The sequence below is a fragment of the Heliangelus exortis genome, chromosome 2, assembly GCF_036169615.1.
Source record: "Heliangelus exortis chromosome 2, bHelExo1.hap1, whole genome shotgun sequence".
In the NCBI taxonomy this organism is placed as follows: Eukaryota; Metazoa; Chordata; class Aves; order Apodiformes; family Trochilidae; genus Heliangelus; species Heliangelus exortis.
In genome coordinates, this window is record NC_092423.1 from 102358092 (window position 1) to 102375777 (window position 17686).

Sequence of the window (17686 nt, forward strand, 5' to 3'; positions counted from 1 at the left end):
ACTAAACTATCCAAGACATAGATGCTGATCATTTTTTATTTTTTTAAAACACAAAGATATATACAGAGTCGATAAGATACCACTGAACAAAGAAAAGTACATGTTCAAGAGATGGGGTTATTTTTTCTTCAGTTTATTTAGAGTGGAGGTCCTGATAAAATAATTTTACTGCTACTTTCCTGAGGAAAAAAAAATAGCAAATAGTCTGCCCTACTGATCTATCAAGAATACAGACCCATTTTAGACATTACCCAACTGATGAGCTATATTTCAGGAATTCATGTGTTGTCCTGCTTAGAGCAGGTGTCTCTGGTGTACATATTCAAGTACAGTGAGGATTCACCGGGCACCACAAGCAGCTAGAGACAGAACTTTTTTATCAAATGGGTTATCTTTAGACTATTTACAAGACTACTTTATAACTACTACTGATCTTTGTGAAGAGGTTATTGTTGAAAAAAAGAAGGATTTTACTTTATGTAAGAGGGGACTCTGGGCAGTTTCATAGATAACTGAATAAGCAGAAGACTAAAAGATATTTATATATTGCTTGCTACTACAAGAATGGCTTGAAGAAGGACGTGCACTGTTACACATATGTCTGCTACATATGCACATATATATAATAAATTGCACAAGCTGTACTCCAGATAGGAAACTAACTTTTTCTCAGTTAGCATTTTTAAGTAGCAGTATTTAAAGTTGTATGTTCTGCAATTGTGCTGTCACTTCTGGTTACATCTTTAAGTCCACTACTGCTTGCTATTTTAACAGGTTAACTGTACTCCTGTCTTTACTAATGTTCCTAGAGGAGCACAAATTATTAAATTGTAAAGAAAAAAATGAAATTAAGTTGTTCCACAGTTGTCTTGTCACTGATGCTTGTGATTATGTATCTTGCAAGGAGATAGTGTAAGCAAAGCATTTTAAAGAAAATGCAAATATATTGTTCACTTCTTTAATGTATCTGTGTCAATAAAACAAAACTTCATAAACATTTCCTTACACTTCAAACCAGTTTCACTGCTAAACACCGGAAGTACCCATCCTTTTAGAAGTCGTCATATCAGAACTTCCAAAACGCAAAAATTCCATCTTCACCTTTTTGGTAATTACAGACTTTCAAGCTTCTTTTTATAACTGTCCAGAATTCCGGTCAAGCTTGACAACAGATCTTCAGACATGAATTCTTCATAGTCTCTGTCAATTTTCACATTCTGTTCATCAAGGTATTTCTAGAAAAGACCACAAAAAAGTTACTAGAACTGCCATGGTCTCTATTATACTGGTTCTACTAAAGTATTCTAAGCACAAAGTATTCTAATCACTAAGTGATTTCAATTAAATACTTCTCTGAAGGTCATCTACTTGACAGGATGTTACTGCTTAAATGTAACGAACAATTCTGATTTTTTTATACCAAATGTTTTGTAAACAAATCAATTTAACTAGAATCCATAGGCAGTGCAGCAACCCTAAATGACACTTTATTGGAAAGAGTTAAGCTCTAATTTCCACAAGTTTAACAGCAGTAGCAAATGTCTCTGGGCAGATTTAATTCCAAATATAAAATTCTATCTTACCTCAATAGATACTACATGTGTAGCAATCACTTCTAAAAGACGATTCAGGTTATCACCAGTTTTTCTGCTGTCTTCTGTTGTTGTTTGCATAACAACTTGATATCTAAAAAGTAAAGACATTCACAAAGTCAAATCTGTAATGATAAAATTCCTGACATTTAAAACAATCACTTCACCAAGTCTGATATATTGCCATGGTTAGCCAAAATTTTTTTTCTTAGTATTGACTTGAACCAAATTGTATACGAATACTCATCTTAGAAGAAAAAAAGACTGAATTATGCTAACCAGTAAGAAACAAAGTACTTTAGAGTCAGAATAATCTTTCTAAACTTTAGACTGTAAAATGTAGTTGTCACTTAAGTTTGGGCATAAACTAATTTCCTTGTTACAACCTTGTTACATTATATAAATATAAATGTAGCAAAATATTAAGTTTTGAGGAGAAACATCTTTCAGTTGTAAATTTGCAGAATTAATATACTGAGATAGTATTTTGCCAAGTATTTTACAGTAGGATTCAAGAACCTGTCTTTATCCTTAAAAACACAAAATCAAAATAAACTGCACAAACATCTAGAAGTTATGGGCCTTACTGTCGTTGAAGATCATGCAACTCATTTGTGGCTTCACTAAGACCTTCATTGACACCACTCTCAAGTAACTGCTTGTGTTTCTCCAACAGTTCCAGTTCATTTGCACATTTTTGCTCTTCCTCTTCTGCCTCCTGTAAAGATAAGAGGAAAAAATAAATTCCTTAACTCAGGAATAATTAGAATTTTTTTCTTTTATATTACCTGATTACTTCCTAATACTTAAATTCAGAATTTGCCAAAGTAACTCCAAATTTAGAACCAAAAAACCCCCTGAACCTAAACTTTCAGGTATTTTCTGTATCACCTTCCACCCAAACCCAACCTAACCTTCCCTTTCTTTCTCTAACCTTATTTCAGGGTCTGCATTGCAGCTATTTTCCTGCTGAAGCTCATATCAAAAAGTGTTATTTACATAACTTAAATACCTAAGAAATGGAACATGAACAACTCTTAAGTTAAAAACAATAAAATCACATTTGAGTAGGAAAATTGCTTTACCTTTTGTGTCTTAAAGGTGAATACAAAATATAAGTCATCTTTCCAAGAAGAGTAACACTGCTGACACTACACTTGGCACAATTAAACACTCAAAAACCAAACTAAATTCTGCTGTCAACTAAACATGTACTTCTGGTAAATTACTGAAATATCATCCTTCAAAAATAATTTTAATACTGGTCTTAGGGATAGCATTTTAAAAATTACACAAGGAGTGACATGACTGTCTTATAACCATCCAGTTGCAACTGTGTGTTTTATGAGCACACCTTATGAGAAAGGCATATGCAACAGCATAACTAAAAAGCTAAATTTCAGGTGGTTTTAAAAGTAATTCATGCACAAAGTGCCTTCAGCCACCTGAACAGGTATAAGCAATGAAATAATCCTGTTCTGTGGCTATAACACAGAAGCTTGGATTTGAAAGAGCAGGTTATGTTAAACACTAGATTAGTTCAAAAGCAATTTCTCTTGGGCACCACAGCTCCCCCATGCTGACAGAGAAGCTGGGGGTGGGGCAAGAGAAGGCTTTGTTTTGGTGCTGAAGTAGAAGTGAGAAAGAATAGGGACTTCTTCCCCACTGGGGAAGAAAAACAAAGCAAGCAACAGTTTTATGTCATGAAAGCATTTAATGTGTTTCTAGTCAAATACTGCTTTCTGTAGTTTTAAATGTGTTTAAACATGTTTACTAAAACCTGAAAGTGTATTTATTATATACAAACTGAATAGACAAGGCAGATACTTCTGAATCTACAGATCTCTTCAAGTGTATGCTTTGAACATCCTGAGGTCAGAAGATGATTGCTGCTGCTTTTATTACTGAATGTAGTAGCTTAGGAAGTACAGGGTCTGCCAAAATGGCTTGCCAGATTCTCTTTTGATAAAGTGGAAATTGACTAATATAAGCACTCAAAACATCTCTGGAAAAAACCAAAAAAACGCACAAAAAAAACCCAACCCAAAGAAGAATCCCGCAAAAGGAATAAAAGGAGGCAAGGGCACAGGTCCAAACAAAAATGCAAACCAAAAACTTATGTAAAATACAAGGATTAAGGATAAAGATATCATTAAAGATAAATTGTTGCCAGCCTGTAAGATGTTCTACCTTAAGTTTCTGATGGTAAAGTTCATCCAGCTTTTCAGCTTCTTCTTTCAGCATTTTCACACTGCTTTTCTTGTCCACTACCATTACATTCACCTGGAATGAGAACGTGCAAAAAAAACCAACCAACCAACCAAACCAAAAAAAAATAAAAAAATAATAAACCCCCAAAAAAACCCCCCCAAAAGAATTTCAACATATAAATCCATCACAAACAACACATGGTAGCCCAGAAATATTTAAGCTGGGTTTGGCTGGCATTAACTTTATTCACAGCAGCCTGTATGGTGTTTGTTTTGGATGAGTGGCTAAATCAGCATTAGTAACACACCACTGATTTGGCTTTTGCTGAACAGTGCTTGCACAGCATCAAGGTTTTCTCTCCCTTCCGCAGCGCCTCCATGAAGAGTGTACAGGCAGGCAAGAGGCTGGGAAGGGGAACAGCCCAAACAGTTAATTAGAATTGGCCACAAAGATATTTCAAACCATAGTCTGTCATGCTCAACGATAAAAACTGAGGTAGAGGAAGAAGAAAGGGAAATAAAACTCTCCTTCTTCCAATCCATCCCGAGCCCAATATTGCTGAAAATCCTCCTGATGATAACTTATCGGTGATGGAAACCACACAACAGACTGGAATGGGCAACTTATTAAAAACAATTTTTTCCAATGTATATGATCAAATATATGTAAGCTATATAATCTCTAATGCAGGCAATATGCATTATTTTCAACCAAAATGAGACAACCCTAAGCTAACAAAAACATTTAGGTTCCATCATAATTAAATCAATCTTCTCACAGCTTTCCACCCTCCACCCACAAGAAAAACTACCAAACCCCAAGCCAACAAAAACTCCAAACAAAACCAACCCAAACAAAACCCAACACACCTCATTCCACTTCAGCCACACAAAAGGTCAAGTGAAAGCAGCAGATAACATTATGGTATCCTAGTACTAATCTTTCTTAACCAACATACCTGTTCCAAAGTATCTTCCAAAGTCATTTTGCGTTGAGTGGCATTCCTAATTTCTTCCTCAGTCTGGTTTATGATCTCCATAAGGGGAGCCTACAATGCGCATGTAAGATCTGGCTAATGCAATTTGTTAGAATGATCTTGGACCTAGAAAAGTACATATTTTCCCTCTCCAGATTTTATTTAGGCTGACATACCCTCCAATACCAAATTTCTTTCCCATACTATAATTTAGCTATGGCAACACATCACAAACTTTTCAATGAAGTTTCATGGTGAGGTTAAGAGCAACCTTTCAACATTTCCAAGGAAGCACATTTTTTTTTTTTTTATGTCTGGTAACAGAAATATTTAGTGTTGACTTTACTTACCTTGATCTGAGTTCTGTATTTGACAAGGCAATTTGGTCCTGCCTCAGGATTAAACTGAATCTCAAAGTCATGCCCTTTGGAATTCTCAGCACTTACTGGAATTAATTTCAACTTTCGAGCCAGTTTATGATACTCTGCTAATTGCATTTCTATCTGTTCAGAGGAGAAAAGGGCGAAAAGCAAAGAAATACATTGAAAAGCTTTGCAAAAAGTAGTCATACAGTACTTTTAACAGATATCTGAGTTGCTCTGTATAAACAAGATTTCAAGTCATGTCACAGCATGCAAGAGCTGTACATCCAGTAGGTTGCATTATTTGCATGAAGTGCTATTCTATGACTCTTTTGAAGTTTGCACTGCAAAGCTTCTCAGAGTGTACTGGGGAACTGAATGGTTTCACTGTGGTTTTCCCTACTCATCTACCATATTTTCTCTTGCCTCAACTATTTCAGAATTAATTCACAGGGAAGGAAAAACATGCTTCGAGAGAATAAAAAATAAACTAAACAATGATCAGTCTTCATGTTGGTATGCCTTTTCTCATTGGTTTAGACAGGAAATGCCACATAGTCACACACACCCTAATAACCTGAGCATAAAGATTGCTTCACCAGGAGGGTTGTCAAGCATTGTATCATGCTGCCAGGAAGGAGGCTGAGTCACTATCTCTGAAGTATTTAGAAGACATGGATGTGGTGCTTAGGACATGGTACAGTGGTGGATTTGTCAGTGCTAGATTAATGGTTGGAGCAGTGGAAAATGTCACTGCCCATGAAGGGGGGTTGGAACTACATGATCTTTAAGGTCCCTTCCAACCCAATGATTCTATGGCTTGCTGATCTTAAAGGTTGTTTCCAACATGAACAATGTATGATTCTATACCTCTAAACAAAACTTATGAAATGTTCTATTTTCTGATTAATGACTACCATTTATTTGCAAACAAACATCTGTATTTCTTTCCAGTTTTATATGCTTCGTACTTGCACAGTATGAGAAATTTTAGTTAATGCCAAGGGCTTGATAAAGCATAACCCTGCCAAATGGAAAACATTTGAATTTTTTTTCTGCATCAAGCAGAATAAGATTGATTAAGTTTTATCACTTACAGAGGACCACTCTTTGAATTGTTTGCAGAAACTGAATCTGGCCCTTAAAATCTATTAGAATTTCCAAATAAGAGACCAATCTGGCCCTAGATACATGCAGAGATATCAATTTCAAGAACTACTTCTGTGTTACTTCATTGCTATGAAAACTTAACATTAGTCTGAAATAACTTAATCAAAGCAAATTTCAAGTTAATGTTATGAAAGCTCTCGATCCTACAGGAGTCTCATACGATGGAGAAAAAAAAATACATTTTCATTAATGTTCAAGTAGAAAAGGGGCAAAAAACCCATTAACATTTTTCAGAGAGATTCTAAACAGAAGCCACTCTTGTCACTTTACCCTGTTAAGACATATATATGCTGCTGTTATTTAGGAAAGAAGTTAGCAACAGTCCAAGCTTGCATGGTAAAAACTGATAGCCAACTCTCAATGTAGTAGGGATTTCACATACCGCCTCTTTATTCCTAGCATATTTTAGTTCTTCATTCCACAGCTGATGTTCCTCTGCTTCCACTTCTTTAGTCAGCTTGTTAATAGTTTGCTGTAACTCATTTCTCTCGTGATTTATTCTCTCAATGTCCGCAACTGAATACTTTTGGTTATCAAAGATGTGCTGGAGCCGGGCATTCTCCTGCTTCATTGCTTCTACTTCCATTTCTGAGTTCAAAAAACATTTGTGAATGGGATGTAAACTACCAGGCTAAATAGTTAAACATAATATTTCTATTTTTGAGTAAACAATATCTATATTTCATTTGTGTTCAAATAGCTAAAAAAAAAAAAAAATCTCATTAGCAATCCATTTGGGAAAGTTTATTTGTAGCATCATCATACACTAAATAACCTGCTCTGTCCTGAAACTGAGAATTACAATTATTTTAAGCATATTTCTAGGCTTCAATATCCCACTTGTGACCAAGGCCTTCTTACCTGCTGTCTCAACTTCCTCGATAACACCTTCCATTTTTTGATCAAGGATGGCTATATGTGATTCCAGATTAGCCAAATAAGTCTGGTATTTCTGGACATCTGCTTGAAGAGATGATTTGACATTTCGTAGTGATACTCTACGGTCCTAGTAAACGCATGGAAAAAATAACCACTATTATATTAATCTAAAATAATGATCTGGCTTTCCAGACAAGACAGAGTAATAGGTCAGCTTCAATACTATAAATGTAAAACTAAAGAATATCAAAAGATTTTTATCTCTGTGATGGCTGAAGCAAGTTCAGCATCTTTAAAATAATAACAAAAAAGGCTGAAAAAGATGGTACCTTAATTCTTTCATTTCAGCATTTAGTCTTTGATTTGCATTAGCCATTGCATTAAGTTCTGACTACAAGTAATTCACAACTGAAGTATAAGAATACACAAAGGGTAGATACAAATAAGGTCAAAGAAAGCTGGGAAGATAAGCAGCACATTTTGCACAGTAGGCAGTGGTATCGATTTGCCAGCTGCAAAGCCACACCATTTTTAAACTCATGATACAATGAAAGAAGAATTTGTCTTTTCAAACAAAATATTTTCCCTAAAACACATTTTTACCACTGAGTCCCATGCTCTCATCCCCCAAAGTCTCATACCAACAGACTTCATTAACTGAAAATATCTGCACAATATAGTGACTGAAGACTCCACAGTAAACACCTTGTATTATAATGGTATAGAGACTGTGATGATCTGGCCTAGTTAAGCTATCATACAGCAGTGAAAATAATTTTCCAATTGTGATTATGTATCATCAGTATCTTTGATTAATAATGACAATAATGGTCAAAACCAGAAAATTCAGCTCCACCACATAAAAAAGTACAGACACAACTTACTAACCGGCTCATTTTCCTTTTCTTTTTCTAGTCTTGCAATCTCTTCATGAAGTCTCTTGTTGTCAGCCACTAAGCCTTCTATCTGGAATTCATCTATATTAAATAAGTCCTCTGTGGGAAAGAAAAAAAAAAAGGTGTGTTTTTGCAGATTCCTAATCTGAATCCTAATACCTAATCTGAACATTTGTACTTTAGCTTCAGTACAATAAATATCTATTAGCTGGATGATTATTTATATATTTATATAGATTCTATGATTCTATGATTCTATGATTTTAAATTAAAACCAAACAACCCAATACAAAACTTTCATTACATAGAAAACAGGCAAAAATCCCAAAACAAATAGGAAATGAGTTTTTCACCTCATATCATGAGAGGTCAGCATCCCTCCTATGAGGTCAGTGTTTCCAAACTCTCATACAGTCCACACTAAAGGATAGTAGTAGTTAGGTTTAATCTGTTCCAGCTTCATAAGGTAGCCTGATTTGTATACTTCTTTCTCCTTCACATACTTCCTTTCCTCTTGAGCCATCTTTTCACTTACTTCCCTCAGCCTTTGCCAAACAATGGCATGATTACTTTTTGCTGCTATCTAGTAACAGTCTGGTAGCTTATGTTTTGTCTCCAACTGATAGCTCCAGCTTATGGCAGATGTGTCCTTAGTCTAGCTTTTCATAGGAGGACACAGAAAGCAAACACCGTTTTCCTGTTTGTTTGTATATTCTGTTTGTATTTCTGTAGGTGATGAAATGAATGAACCAATAAAATTAATACTTTTCCATCACCCTGAAGACAAACACATGCTAAATCTATATAGGAACAGAATTTGGATCCCTTGCAGACTGTTTTCAGAGCTTTTAGAAACTGAACTTTCTTACTCATCAGATGTGCACCCTCAAGTAATACTTTTCTTTTTTTGAATTGTTAACTTTGTCAGACAGATACAAGAGTAACTTGTGTCTGAAGAATTGTATATTGCTTTTCTGTCACAAAGCTATTGAGCGCAATAGATTAACATAGGTACAGCTGACAGCAGAGCACCTGTCTGTCTTTACTACTAACAAAAAGAAGAGAATTAAGTCAAAGTAAGTGAGAGGTAATTGGGAATTTCAGGTTCCCTTAGATCAGATCACTTGTAAACCGAGCAAAACTGATACTAGCAGTAAAGAAACCAGTAATGCAATTAAATACTTTATTAAAACATGAAAACTTACTTAATTTTGACTGCACTTCTGCATCCATTTCTTCAAAACTATCACTCCCTTTCATGAAGTGCTCATAACATTTCACACAGTAGTCCACGAAAACCTGAAAAAAATTTAAAAAGTTTTCATTTCTGCGATCCAAAGGGCTCTGAAATATTTAGATAATCTGCTATCTGCTCAATCAATGGAATTAAAGAGACATCAAAAAAATATCTTTCACTGGTTTGTCTTCACTTCTGTAAAAATCAACTTTCTTCATTCCCTTAAACATAGAAAGTCAACAGATTATGTCCAAGCAGAAGGAGGCATCTAGAGTACAGAATAAAAAAGGTCTGGAAATACTTGATACATTTTTCTGGGATACTTAAGTATAGTGGATACACTATTTCAGAATTTATCATCTTGAAGCATATGATACTCTTAGGCTAGTTAAAGGAAACTGCTGGTTTGTTTTACAGACCTCTTCAGTAAACATGACCACTATTACATCAGATGTGCAGATATCAGAGTCCTGATCTATAATTAAAGGTTACCCAATAAGAATTCACAGGACACTTTAAATTACGGATATTTCAGGAGCAATTACATCAGTATTGTAAATTGTGTTTCAGTATATATGTGTATGGATCACTGCATATGCACATATTTAGGTTAAAAGCATTTTTACTTCTCTATTGTCAGGTTTTTAACCTTACTCCAAAATTCTGATTTGATTTCTGAAATTTTCTAATTAAATGCTCTAGCACATCATACAAACCTTCTCAAGCATCTGCTGTGAGTTAACATAGAGTTAAATCTGGACAGTTCAAATAATCAAAAATCAATTAGAAAAAGCAAATTGCTGGAACTTTAAAGGCCTGAATTACATTGCCTCCCAATTTTGTGGTGGGGAAACAAACATTTTAACTAATTTCTCAATGGTAAACTGAGTAGATATTGGCAGGAGCCACATTTATAATTCAGTCACTGTTTCTGCCTGTACTGCTGTTAACCTTAGAAGACTCAATTGGCTAACAAGAAATGTACCCAAGATTCTAGTAAGACAATAAACAAACAGCATAATGACTCCCTTTCAAAAGACCAAAGAAACAAAAGCAACTTTAAGAATAAGGCATTTCAATTTAACACCCAGTCTTCACCAGTAGACTGTCCGTGATGCAAGCACACAAAACTAGGCATCAAGCATTTTATATAATGCTACTCTTAGTGAACATAAAACTGAACAGAATCTATAAAAACTTAAAATTGTTGTCAGATATATGTGTTATTGCAGCATATGGCAAAAATCAGTTGAACAATTTGAATAACCATGTACTTTTTATGTTACCTTATTATGTACAATTCCATCATCTGTCTCTCCTCCCCAGTTCTGTCCATCGTCAAACGATGGTGTGTTTTCCTTCATGCTGGAATACAACTGAAAGGCACAGGTGTACATACAAAGAGCAAGTGTGAAGAACACCATTAGCTTTCATCTTAGTTTCATGTTTGTGGTAAGAAACAGAGTAACATTGGATTAGGATTTCAGCAAGCAGGGTGTAAAGGTGCTGCTTCAGAATGTGCCCCATCCCATTTGTGTTTAGTTGATTAAAATCACGGATAAGAGGCACTGACTGGAGATTCAACACTGCCAAGTTGCTTTGCTAAGTCAAATGTGTCTTTTCAGCATAAAGGATGGGATTTCATGTATGCCCAATTCAACAGTGCTGAACTTCAGTCAGATTTCTAGTTTTGCTCTGACCTGAGCTGGCAGCAACAGTTACTACTATTAAAAAAAAAAAAAAAAGAAGCAACAAACAAACAGAAAAACCCGCCTCACCCAAACACACCTCTCACACACTCTATGTAACAATCACAGACCACTTGCATAATTGCTATTGAAAATTTCATTCTTACGCTTCAAATTTAGGAGAAAATGGAAGGTGTTGCAAGACCTACACTGAAGATATATGATTCATTAACTTTTCACATTTTTATGTATATCTAAGTCCTAATTTTGCCCCCTTTTTCATAAACAAATTTATCTAGTGCACCCAGTAAAGAAAACATTATCACAATACAACATTAAAAACCTGGTTTAAAAGTTACTAAAAGTAAGGCTCTAACAGCTTTTTTCCAGATGACATGTAAGGATACCTATATTTTTCCTGACACAAATGTGAAACAAAGAGTTTTAGAATGCATTTAAGAGGTCTGTATTGAAACTAACATTCCAGACTGAAAAATAGAAATACTTGGCTTAAAAAAGACAAACACTACCTTGACACAATCAATTAACCAAACCAAAGCTGTCACAATTTGTGGCCATGTGTGCGGTGCTCCCACTGTGTACATGGAGCTTTTTGACAAAGGAAAGGGGTATCTACAAGGCAAAAGAAAATACATTTTTTGTAGTCATGGTAAACAGTGATGGAAACAAAGCAGAACACTTTAACATGGAGATAAAGGCACAAAAGGAAGAACAAACTCAATTGTACTTTGTAGTGCACATCAGGGGAGATACTGAGTTCTCATAGCACTGTTTTATTGAATTAGAATGAGCTTCCCATTTTGTGATTCACTGAATAACTCAAGTTGGAAAGGAATCCAACTCCCTGTTCCTCGCAGGACTATCTAAAATTAAATGATATAATCAAAAGGGTCATCCAGATGCTGCTTGAACTCCGACAGGCTTGGTTCTATGACCACTTCCCTGGGGAGTCTGTTCCTGTGGTAGACACCCTCTCAAGTGAAGAAACTTTTCCTAATACCCAATCTAAGCTTCCTCGGATCCACCTTCATTCCATTTCCTTCTGTCCAATGCCTGGTAACCTGAGGAGATCACATCCCATCCCCTCCCCTGCCTCCCTTGAGGAAGTTGTAGAGTAGGATGAGGTCACTCCTCAGCCTTCTCTTCTCCAAGCTGAACAAACTAAGTGACCTCAGCTGCTCCTCATAGGTCTTATTCTCAAGACTTTTCAACATCTTAGTTGCTCTCCTATGGATACACTCCAAGAGTTTGATGCCCTTATATAAAGGCTCCTAAAACTGCACACAGTACTCAAGCTGGGGCCATAGCAGTGTAGAATAGAGGGAAACAATCACCACCCTAAACCAGCCAGATATTGAAGAAATGGGTTTTTTATTTTTTTGCATATCTAAAGATTAGGAACAATTAAGGCCGCATTCAAAAAAGTGTAAAATATTCTTTCATACACCCCTTAGGCCCTTACTATTAAGGTCAGTACACTGCCTTGGTCTTGGTAGCAGCTAGATCTGTCTCCTGAAGCTTCTGTGTGAGGAGAGATGGGCACTGCAGTACTAAGGAAAAAGGAGTAGGTGCACTGTGAGAATGAGGTGACCCCTATGATGAGACAAAGGCCTCAAAGGAAAGGCAGCAAATGCAAAAAAAAAAGAGAATAAGAGTCCAACGGAAGATGCTTAGACTGCCAAACTCGGTGTGCAAGCCTGAATGATTTCTTAATACATGAAAACTTTATTGGGTCAAATGAACTTTGAAAACAGAAAAGCCATTAACAAGCAGCTTAATGCCATGCAACTACAGAAAAGAATTTCAGAAAAGCTGCATATTAAAGTATTAATATTTCCTATAAATGCGGAATGCACAAAGGCTATACTACTAATTACAGACATTGTCTCAAAGTATTCTACAGATCAAGGAAGACAAAAATGCAGATTTTATTCCATCTTTAGACTGACAGCTGCCCAAAGTTATTTTAACAACACAGGACAAGAAGCTACTAATAAACTGACGAAACTAAGAAGCTACAATAACTAATAAATAAAACTAAATAGGGGCTCACAAGCCATTCAGCCTGATAATTTTTTGAAGTGAATTACTTAGGTCCATTTTCTAACTCTCAAAAGACAACTTAAAGCAAGTTCTTAAAATAAGCCTTTTTATCCAGGATTACACTGTTGGTGCATTGGGGTAAAGCCTCTTGAGAGAAACCTCCTTTTTAACATTTCAGCTGGGTCAGCAGTTACAAATGTTGTAGGTTAAAACAAAATTTTAGTAGAAGCAAACAGAGCAGATTTATTCCCACATTCAAAGAGCTTGATGCTTTGACACCGACAAGGACTCATATCTACAGAAGTAAAATGCACTTAATTTTTTTTTTTTTTTTTTGAGACTGAAAATTCACAGTTGTCAAGAGGCAGAGGATTTTCTTCCTTGGAAAGTTTTGGTACATCAATGATTCCAAACATTTAATGAACAAGACTACAAATAAACCTCAGTGGTCCTTTTTGTTGTTTCCACCCACTGGTTTGAAAGTAGAACAAAGAGAAATTTCAGAAAGAAAAATTTAGCTACATGAGATAGATCCAACATTCTGAAATTGTTTTTTAGTTCTTGGATTTTAACAGAATGCACTAGAAGAGTCAGTCAAAAAAATTTGCCTTCAATACAAATAAAGATAACTAGGTTTTGCATTACAAAACAAGCTTCTGAGACCCTGTAGTTCTGCAAGCTCATATATAAAATGTACAGTGGTCAGAGAGCAAACCTGGATCTAAACACAACTGAAACAAAAGCACAGCACTGTAGTTTCAGAGTCCCATCTGAATAAAAAAATTCTTTCCAGCTTTATTGCAGAATTCTTAGCTTTCAAATTTCTAGCTGTACCTATCTATTTAGCATAACAGACTAACAATAATGATCTTACCCAAGCTCTTTAAAAACTCTGGGAATTTCCTCTTCAAATTTTGAGCCAGGCAGTTCATAAGAAGGGCAGAGAAATCCATAGATGAAAGTGAAGATTTTTAAAAAGTCCTTAACTGATGGAGACTGCAATGATTTCATGGAAACATTATGGGCATAACCATTATCTGCAAGAAACTGAGAAAAAGAAACATGACATATGAGTCACCAAATAAAATCTAAAGTTGAAACCATGAAAAATAAATATTTTGATTAATATCTTCTATGCCTAATGAAGTATTTTTAGAATAAGTTACCTCACAAAGCTGCTTGATACACTGTTGGATGAAAGCCTTGTCATGAAGGGGTCTGGGATCTTTGATCTTTTCTGTACCAAACACCCCATACTGACTGTTGCGTGAACCTCCAGGCCCACTAGTTCTGAGGAGAAAAAATAAATTCAGTTGTGATAATATGTACAAAGAAGACCTCTTCGAGTATTTTTATGTTCCTTTTGCCTTTGTTATGCAAAGCATGCCTGAAGGTTTGTCTTTATTTAAGACAACACTGACCTTCATTTTATTTAAAGAGTTTTATAGAGCAGAAAAATACACCAGAGTTGAAGAAACAAAATGGATGGGGGTGATTGAAAATAAAGACAAAAATATTTAAGGAATTATTAAAAGGAAATGGGGTCCTGTGAAAAAAGATACTTGAACACAGAAAGCCATGACTAAGATGAAAGATTACAGACTTTTGGAAGGTTTGCATCTGAGAAATAAGAAGAAAGTAGGGCAGAGTGTACCAGAGATATCATTCTTCCATAAACAGGCACATTTATTGAGGAGCTCTTAAGGTCTGCAGTGCATATCATTCCCAAGAGAAAGAACAGCTCTCAAAGCAATTTCTACTCCACAGCATTAATGTTCAGTGGTCAAAGAGTAGAAGAAAGCAGACCTGAAGGTCTGCTGGCCTCAGATCCATTAATCCCTATAATGAAAATCTGTCAGAGAGAAAAATCACAGACTGATGTGGGACTGTTATTGGTTTAATATAAAGTACAGAGATATAGAGCTGTCGATACCTCTTCCCAAAAAAGCTGACTTTTCTTTCTGAAGTTCCAGGTGTAGATTTGCTCATGCTCAGCCTCCCAAACATACCTCTGTCCTTCCTGAGGGAGAGGGAGAAGGAGTCACATGACTATTTCTACCATTTCATGTCTTGCTCATATAAGAAAACTATAAAAAAATGCATATAAGCCTAAGCATATTACCATCTTAGAAATGTCAACTTATTTTTATGCATTATTTGTCCATAATCAAAATAACTACTGCAAGAGGATTTATAAGTATACATTTTATAAACAAATGCACCCAGCCAAGCCCTATGACATATATAAGAAACAATGTTACCATTTGAAACGTGTCAGGAGTATACAAAGTTTTTATCAGAACTGGACAATATGTGCAAATATCTTTAGCTGCAAGGTTTCAATTTCGTTGCTCCCATTGTTTTAGGTTTCAAAAACACTGCAGTAAATCTCTTCAGGGTTAGTTTTATATATTCTTAGGAAGATGATCAATAACACTTACATCTGAGGTGTTTGAAGACCCATCTTGTTGTTGTCCTGCACTCTCAGTGGCATCATAGGCTGCCGACCACTGCTTCCGGCAATACTTGAGCTTCGTCTCATTGTGACTGAACTGTAAATCACAGTTGGAAGACCCAGGATCTAGGAGTATTTGCTTTGCTAAACACCACAACGACTTTCTAAAGGGTCAGAATAAATAAGCAGAGCTGTACTTTGGACCAACCAGTGACAAATTCTTTTCAGAATTAATGGGTTCTCTTAATAATAATAAAAAGGTAAATGAAAAAATTAATAAAATAATAATAATAAATTTAGAAAAAAATTTTTTTAAAATTTAAAAAATAAAATGAAAAATTTAAAATAATAAAAGATTTCATAGAATCATAGAATTGGCTGGGTTGGAAGGGACCTCAGAGATCATCAAGTCCAACCCTTGACCCACCGCTGCGGTTGCTAGACCATTGCACTGAGTGCCACATCCAGTCTCTTTTTAAATATCTCCAGGGACGGAGAGTCCACCATTTCCCAGGGCAGCCCATTCCAATGCCTGATCACCCTCTCTGTAAAGAATTTCTTTCTAATATCTAACCTAAACTTCCCCTGGCACAACTTAAGACCATGCCTTCTTGTCTTGTTGAAAGTCATCTGGGAAAAGAGACCAACCCCCACTTGGCTACAACCTCCTTTCAGGTAGTTGTAGAGAGTGATAAAATAATAAATAAATAATAAAAATAATAGAATAAAAATAAAATACACAAAGAAAAAAACAAAAATAGTTATGGAAGAGAGATACCCTTTCAAACTATAAATTAATAGATGTGAATATTGTTCTGGCATTTCACAGGGGAGGATGTATTTCGGACTCCAAACCAACATAGCAATAACCTTAGCCTTTCGAATTGACTATTTTAGTGATGAAAGCACCAGTGCTTGTTCCAAACCAATTATTTTGCATACCCCCCCCCCCCCCCCTTTTTTTTTTTTTTATAAACAGGTCATACCTACAAGCTCCAAAACCAAAACAGCTTAAGTTTTTTAGTCCGATCAGCTGGGAGGAAGGCCACACTGACATGACTACTCTTTCTTGCACTACAGCCAGCCTGTTCCTTAGGCACTAATTCTGAGCCTGCTTATTGATTTTGCAAAAGATCTCACAGAATTGTAGCACAATAACAGGTATGCCTGTTGTGAAATAATATTATAACTATCTTCAGATGATGCACACAAAACAGAGATCAAACCCAAAGCATTGAAGTATCACTACGAGGGTATTAAGCAGGACTTTCAGGTAAACTGAAAATTGCAAAAAATTTTTGCCCTCTGAAGAGAACCTATTTTTGGGGTGGTCTCAAACAAATGAATTATAACTAATAGAAAATACTTCAGCACAAGCATTACCAAAAAACCTTTTCAATACAAATTGTGTTTCACAATCAGGCTTCTAGCTCCACTCCCACAAACCACGACAGAAGTTGAGCTCTGGCTCCCTCCATAGGGCAGGTTATCCGTGACCTCCTTTTCTCTGGGGAAGAAGCTGCATTCTCCCATTACTTTACCGGGGATTCACAGCAGAATATACAAATCGTTTTCACGTACAGGCGAAACGACTAGTTTAAGAGCAGAGTTTTCTAAAATCAACACGCCAGCAAAAAAAAAAACAAACAAAAAAACCCATCAAAAAAACCCCAAAAAACCCAAAACAAAACAACAAAAAACCAAACCACAACAAAAACCAAACAACGTAGGAGCGAGGCAGAAGGGGACACAACTACCGCCATTCGCGTTAACAGCGCGCTTAAACCGTACCGGAGGTGAAAGGGAAGGCAGCGGCGTTTACGTGGTAACACCAGCAACCCGGCCCGCCCCACAGCCACTGGGCCCCTCCCGGCCCCTTACAGCTCCGGCTTCCCCTCGATGCCCGGGGCCCGGCGGGGCAGGGACAGTGCCCGTCGCCCGCCTCACAGAAGCCGGCCCGGGGGTTTCTTCTGCTGCTGCCCCCCACCCGTCCCCTCGGCTGGGAGAGGCCGCGCCACGGAGAGACCCCTCCCCGCATCCCAACCGTTACCGTTAACGGCGCCGACGCCTTCCTCACGATTTCAAATCTGCCCGCCGCCTACGTCACGCAGCGCGCGACAGGGCGTGACGTCACAGCGGAGCGGCGAGGGAGCATG

The 17686-nt window shown here is 36.5% G+C and overlaps 1 protein-coding gene across 2 annotated transcripts; it reads right to left on the minus strand.

Moving 5' to 3' along the window:
• Positions 1-944: 944 nt before the first annotated feature.
• On the minus strand, positions 945-17683 carry NDC80 (NDC80 kinetochore complex component). 2 transcript variants are annotated; one of them, XM_071737247.1, is made up of 17 exons: positions 17581-17683; positions 15517-15627; positions 15009-15095; positions 14242-14365; positions 13950-14122; positions 11542-11644; positions 10610-10699; positions 9292-9385; positions 8079-8185; positions 7173-7317; positions 6694-6899; positions 5130-5282; positions 4762-4851; positions 3783-3875; positions 2180-2310; positions 1584-1686; positions 945-1235 (listed from the first exon to the last, which is right to left on the minus strand). In XM_071737247.1, exons 2-17 carry the CDS (start codon positions 15615-15617, stop codon positions 1113-1115), a joined length of 1923 nt encoding a protein of 640 aa, XP_071593348.1. In that variant the 5' UTR covers positions 15618-15627; positions 17581-17683; the 3' UTR covers positions 945-1112. The 2 variants fall into 2 exon arrangements, with proteins under 2 accessions (XP_071593348.1, XP_071593349.1); XM_071737248.1 differs by lacking the exon at positions 17581-17683 and adding an exon at positions 17412-17416.
• Between the last annotated feature and the right edge of the window lie 3 nt (positions 17684-17686).

Coding starts and splice junctions, on each gene's coding strand:
- NDC80 (XM_071737247.1), bottom strand. CDS start 15,617: ATGAGACGAAGCTCAAGTATTGCCGGAAGCAGTGGTCGGCAGCCTATG. Junction 11,645..13,949: donor AGAGTTTTTAAAGAGCTTGG/GTAAGATCATTA, acceptor TTTGCCTTGTAG/ATACCCCTTTCCTTTGTCAA. Junction 7,318..8,078: donor AAGAAAAGGAAAATGAGCCG/GTTAGTAAGTTG, acceptor TGCGTTTACTAG/GACCGTAGAGTATCACTACG.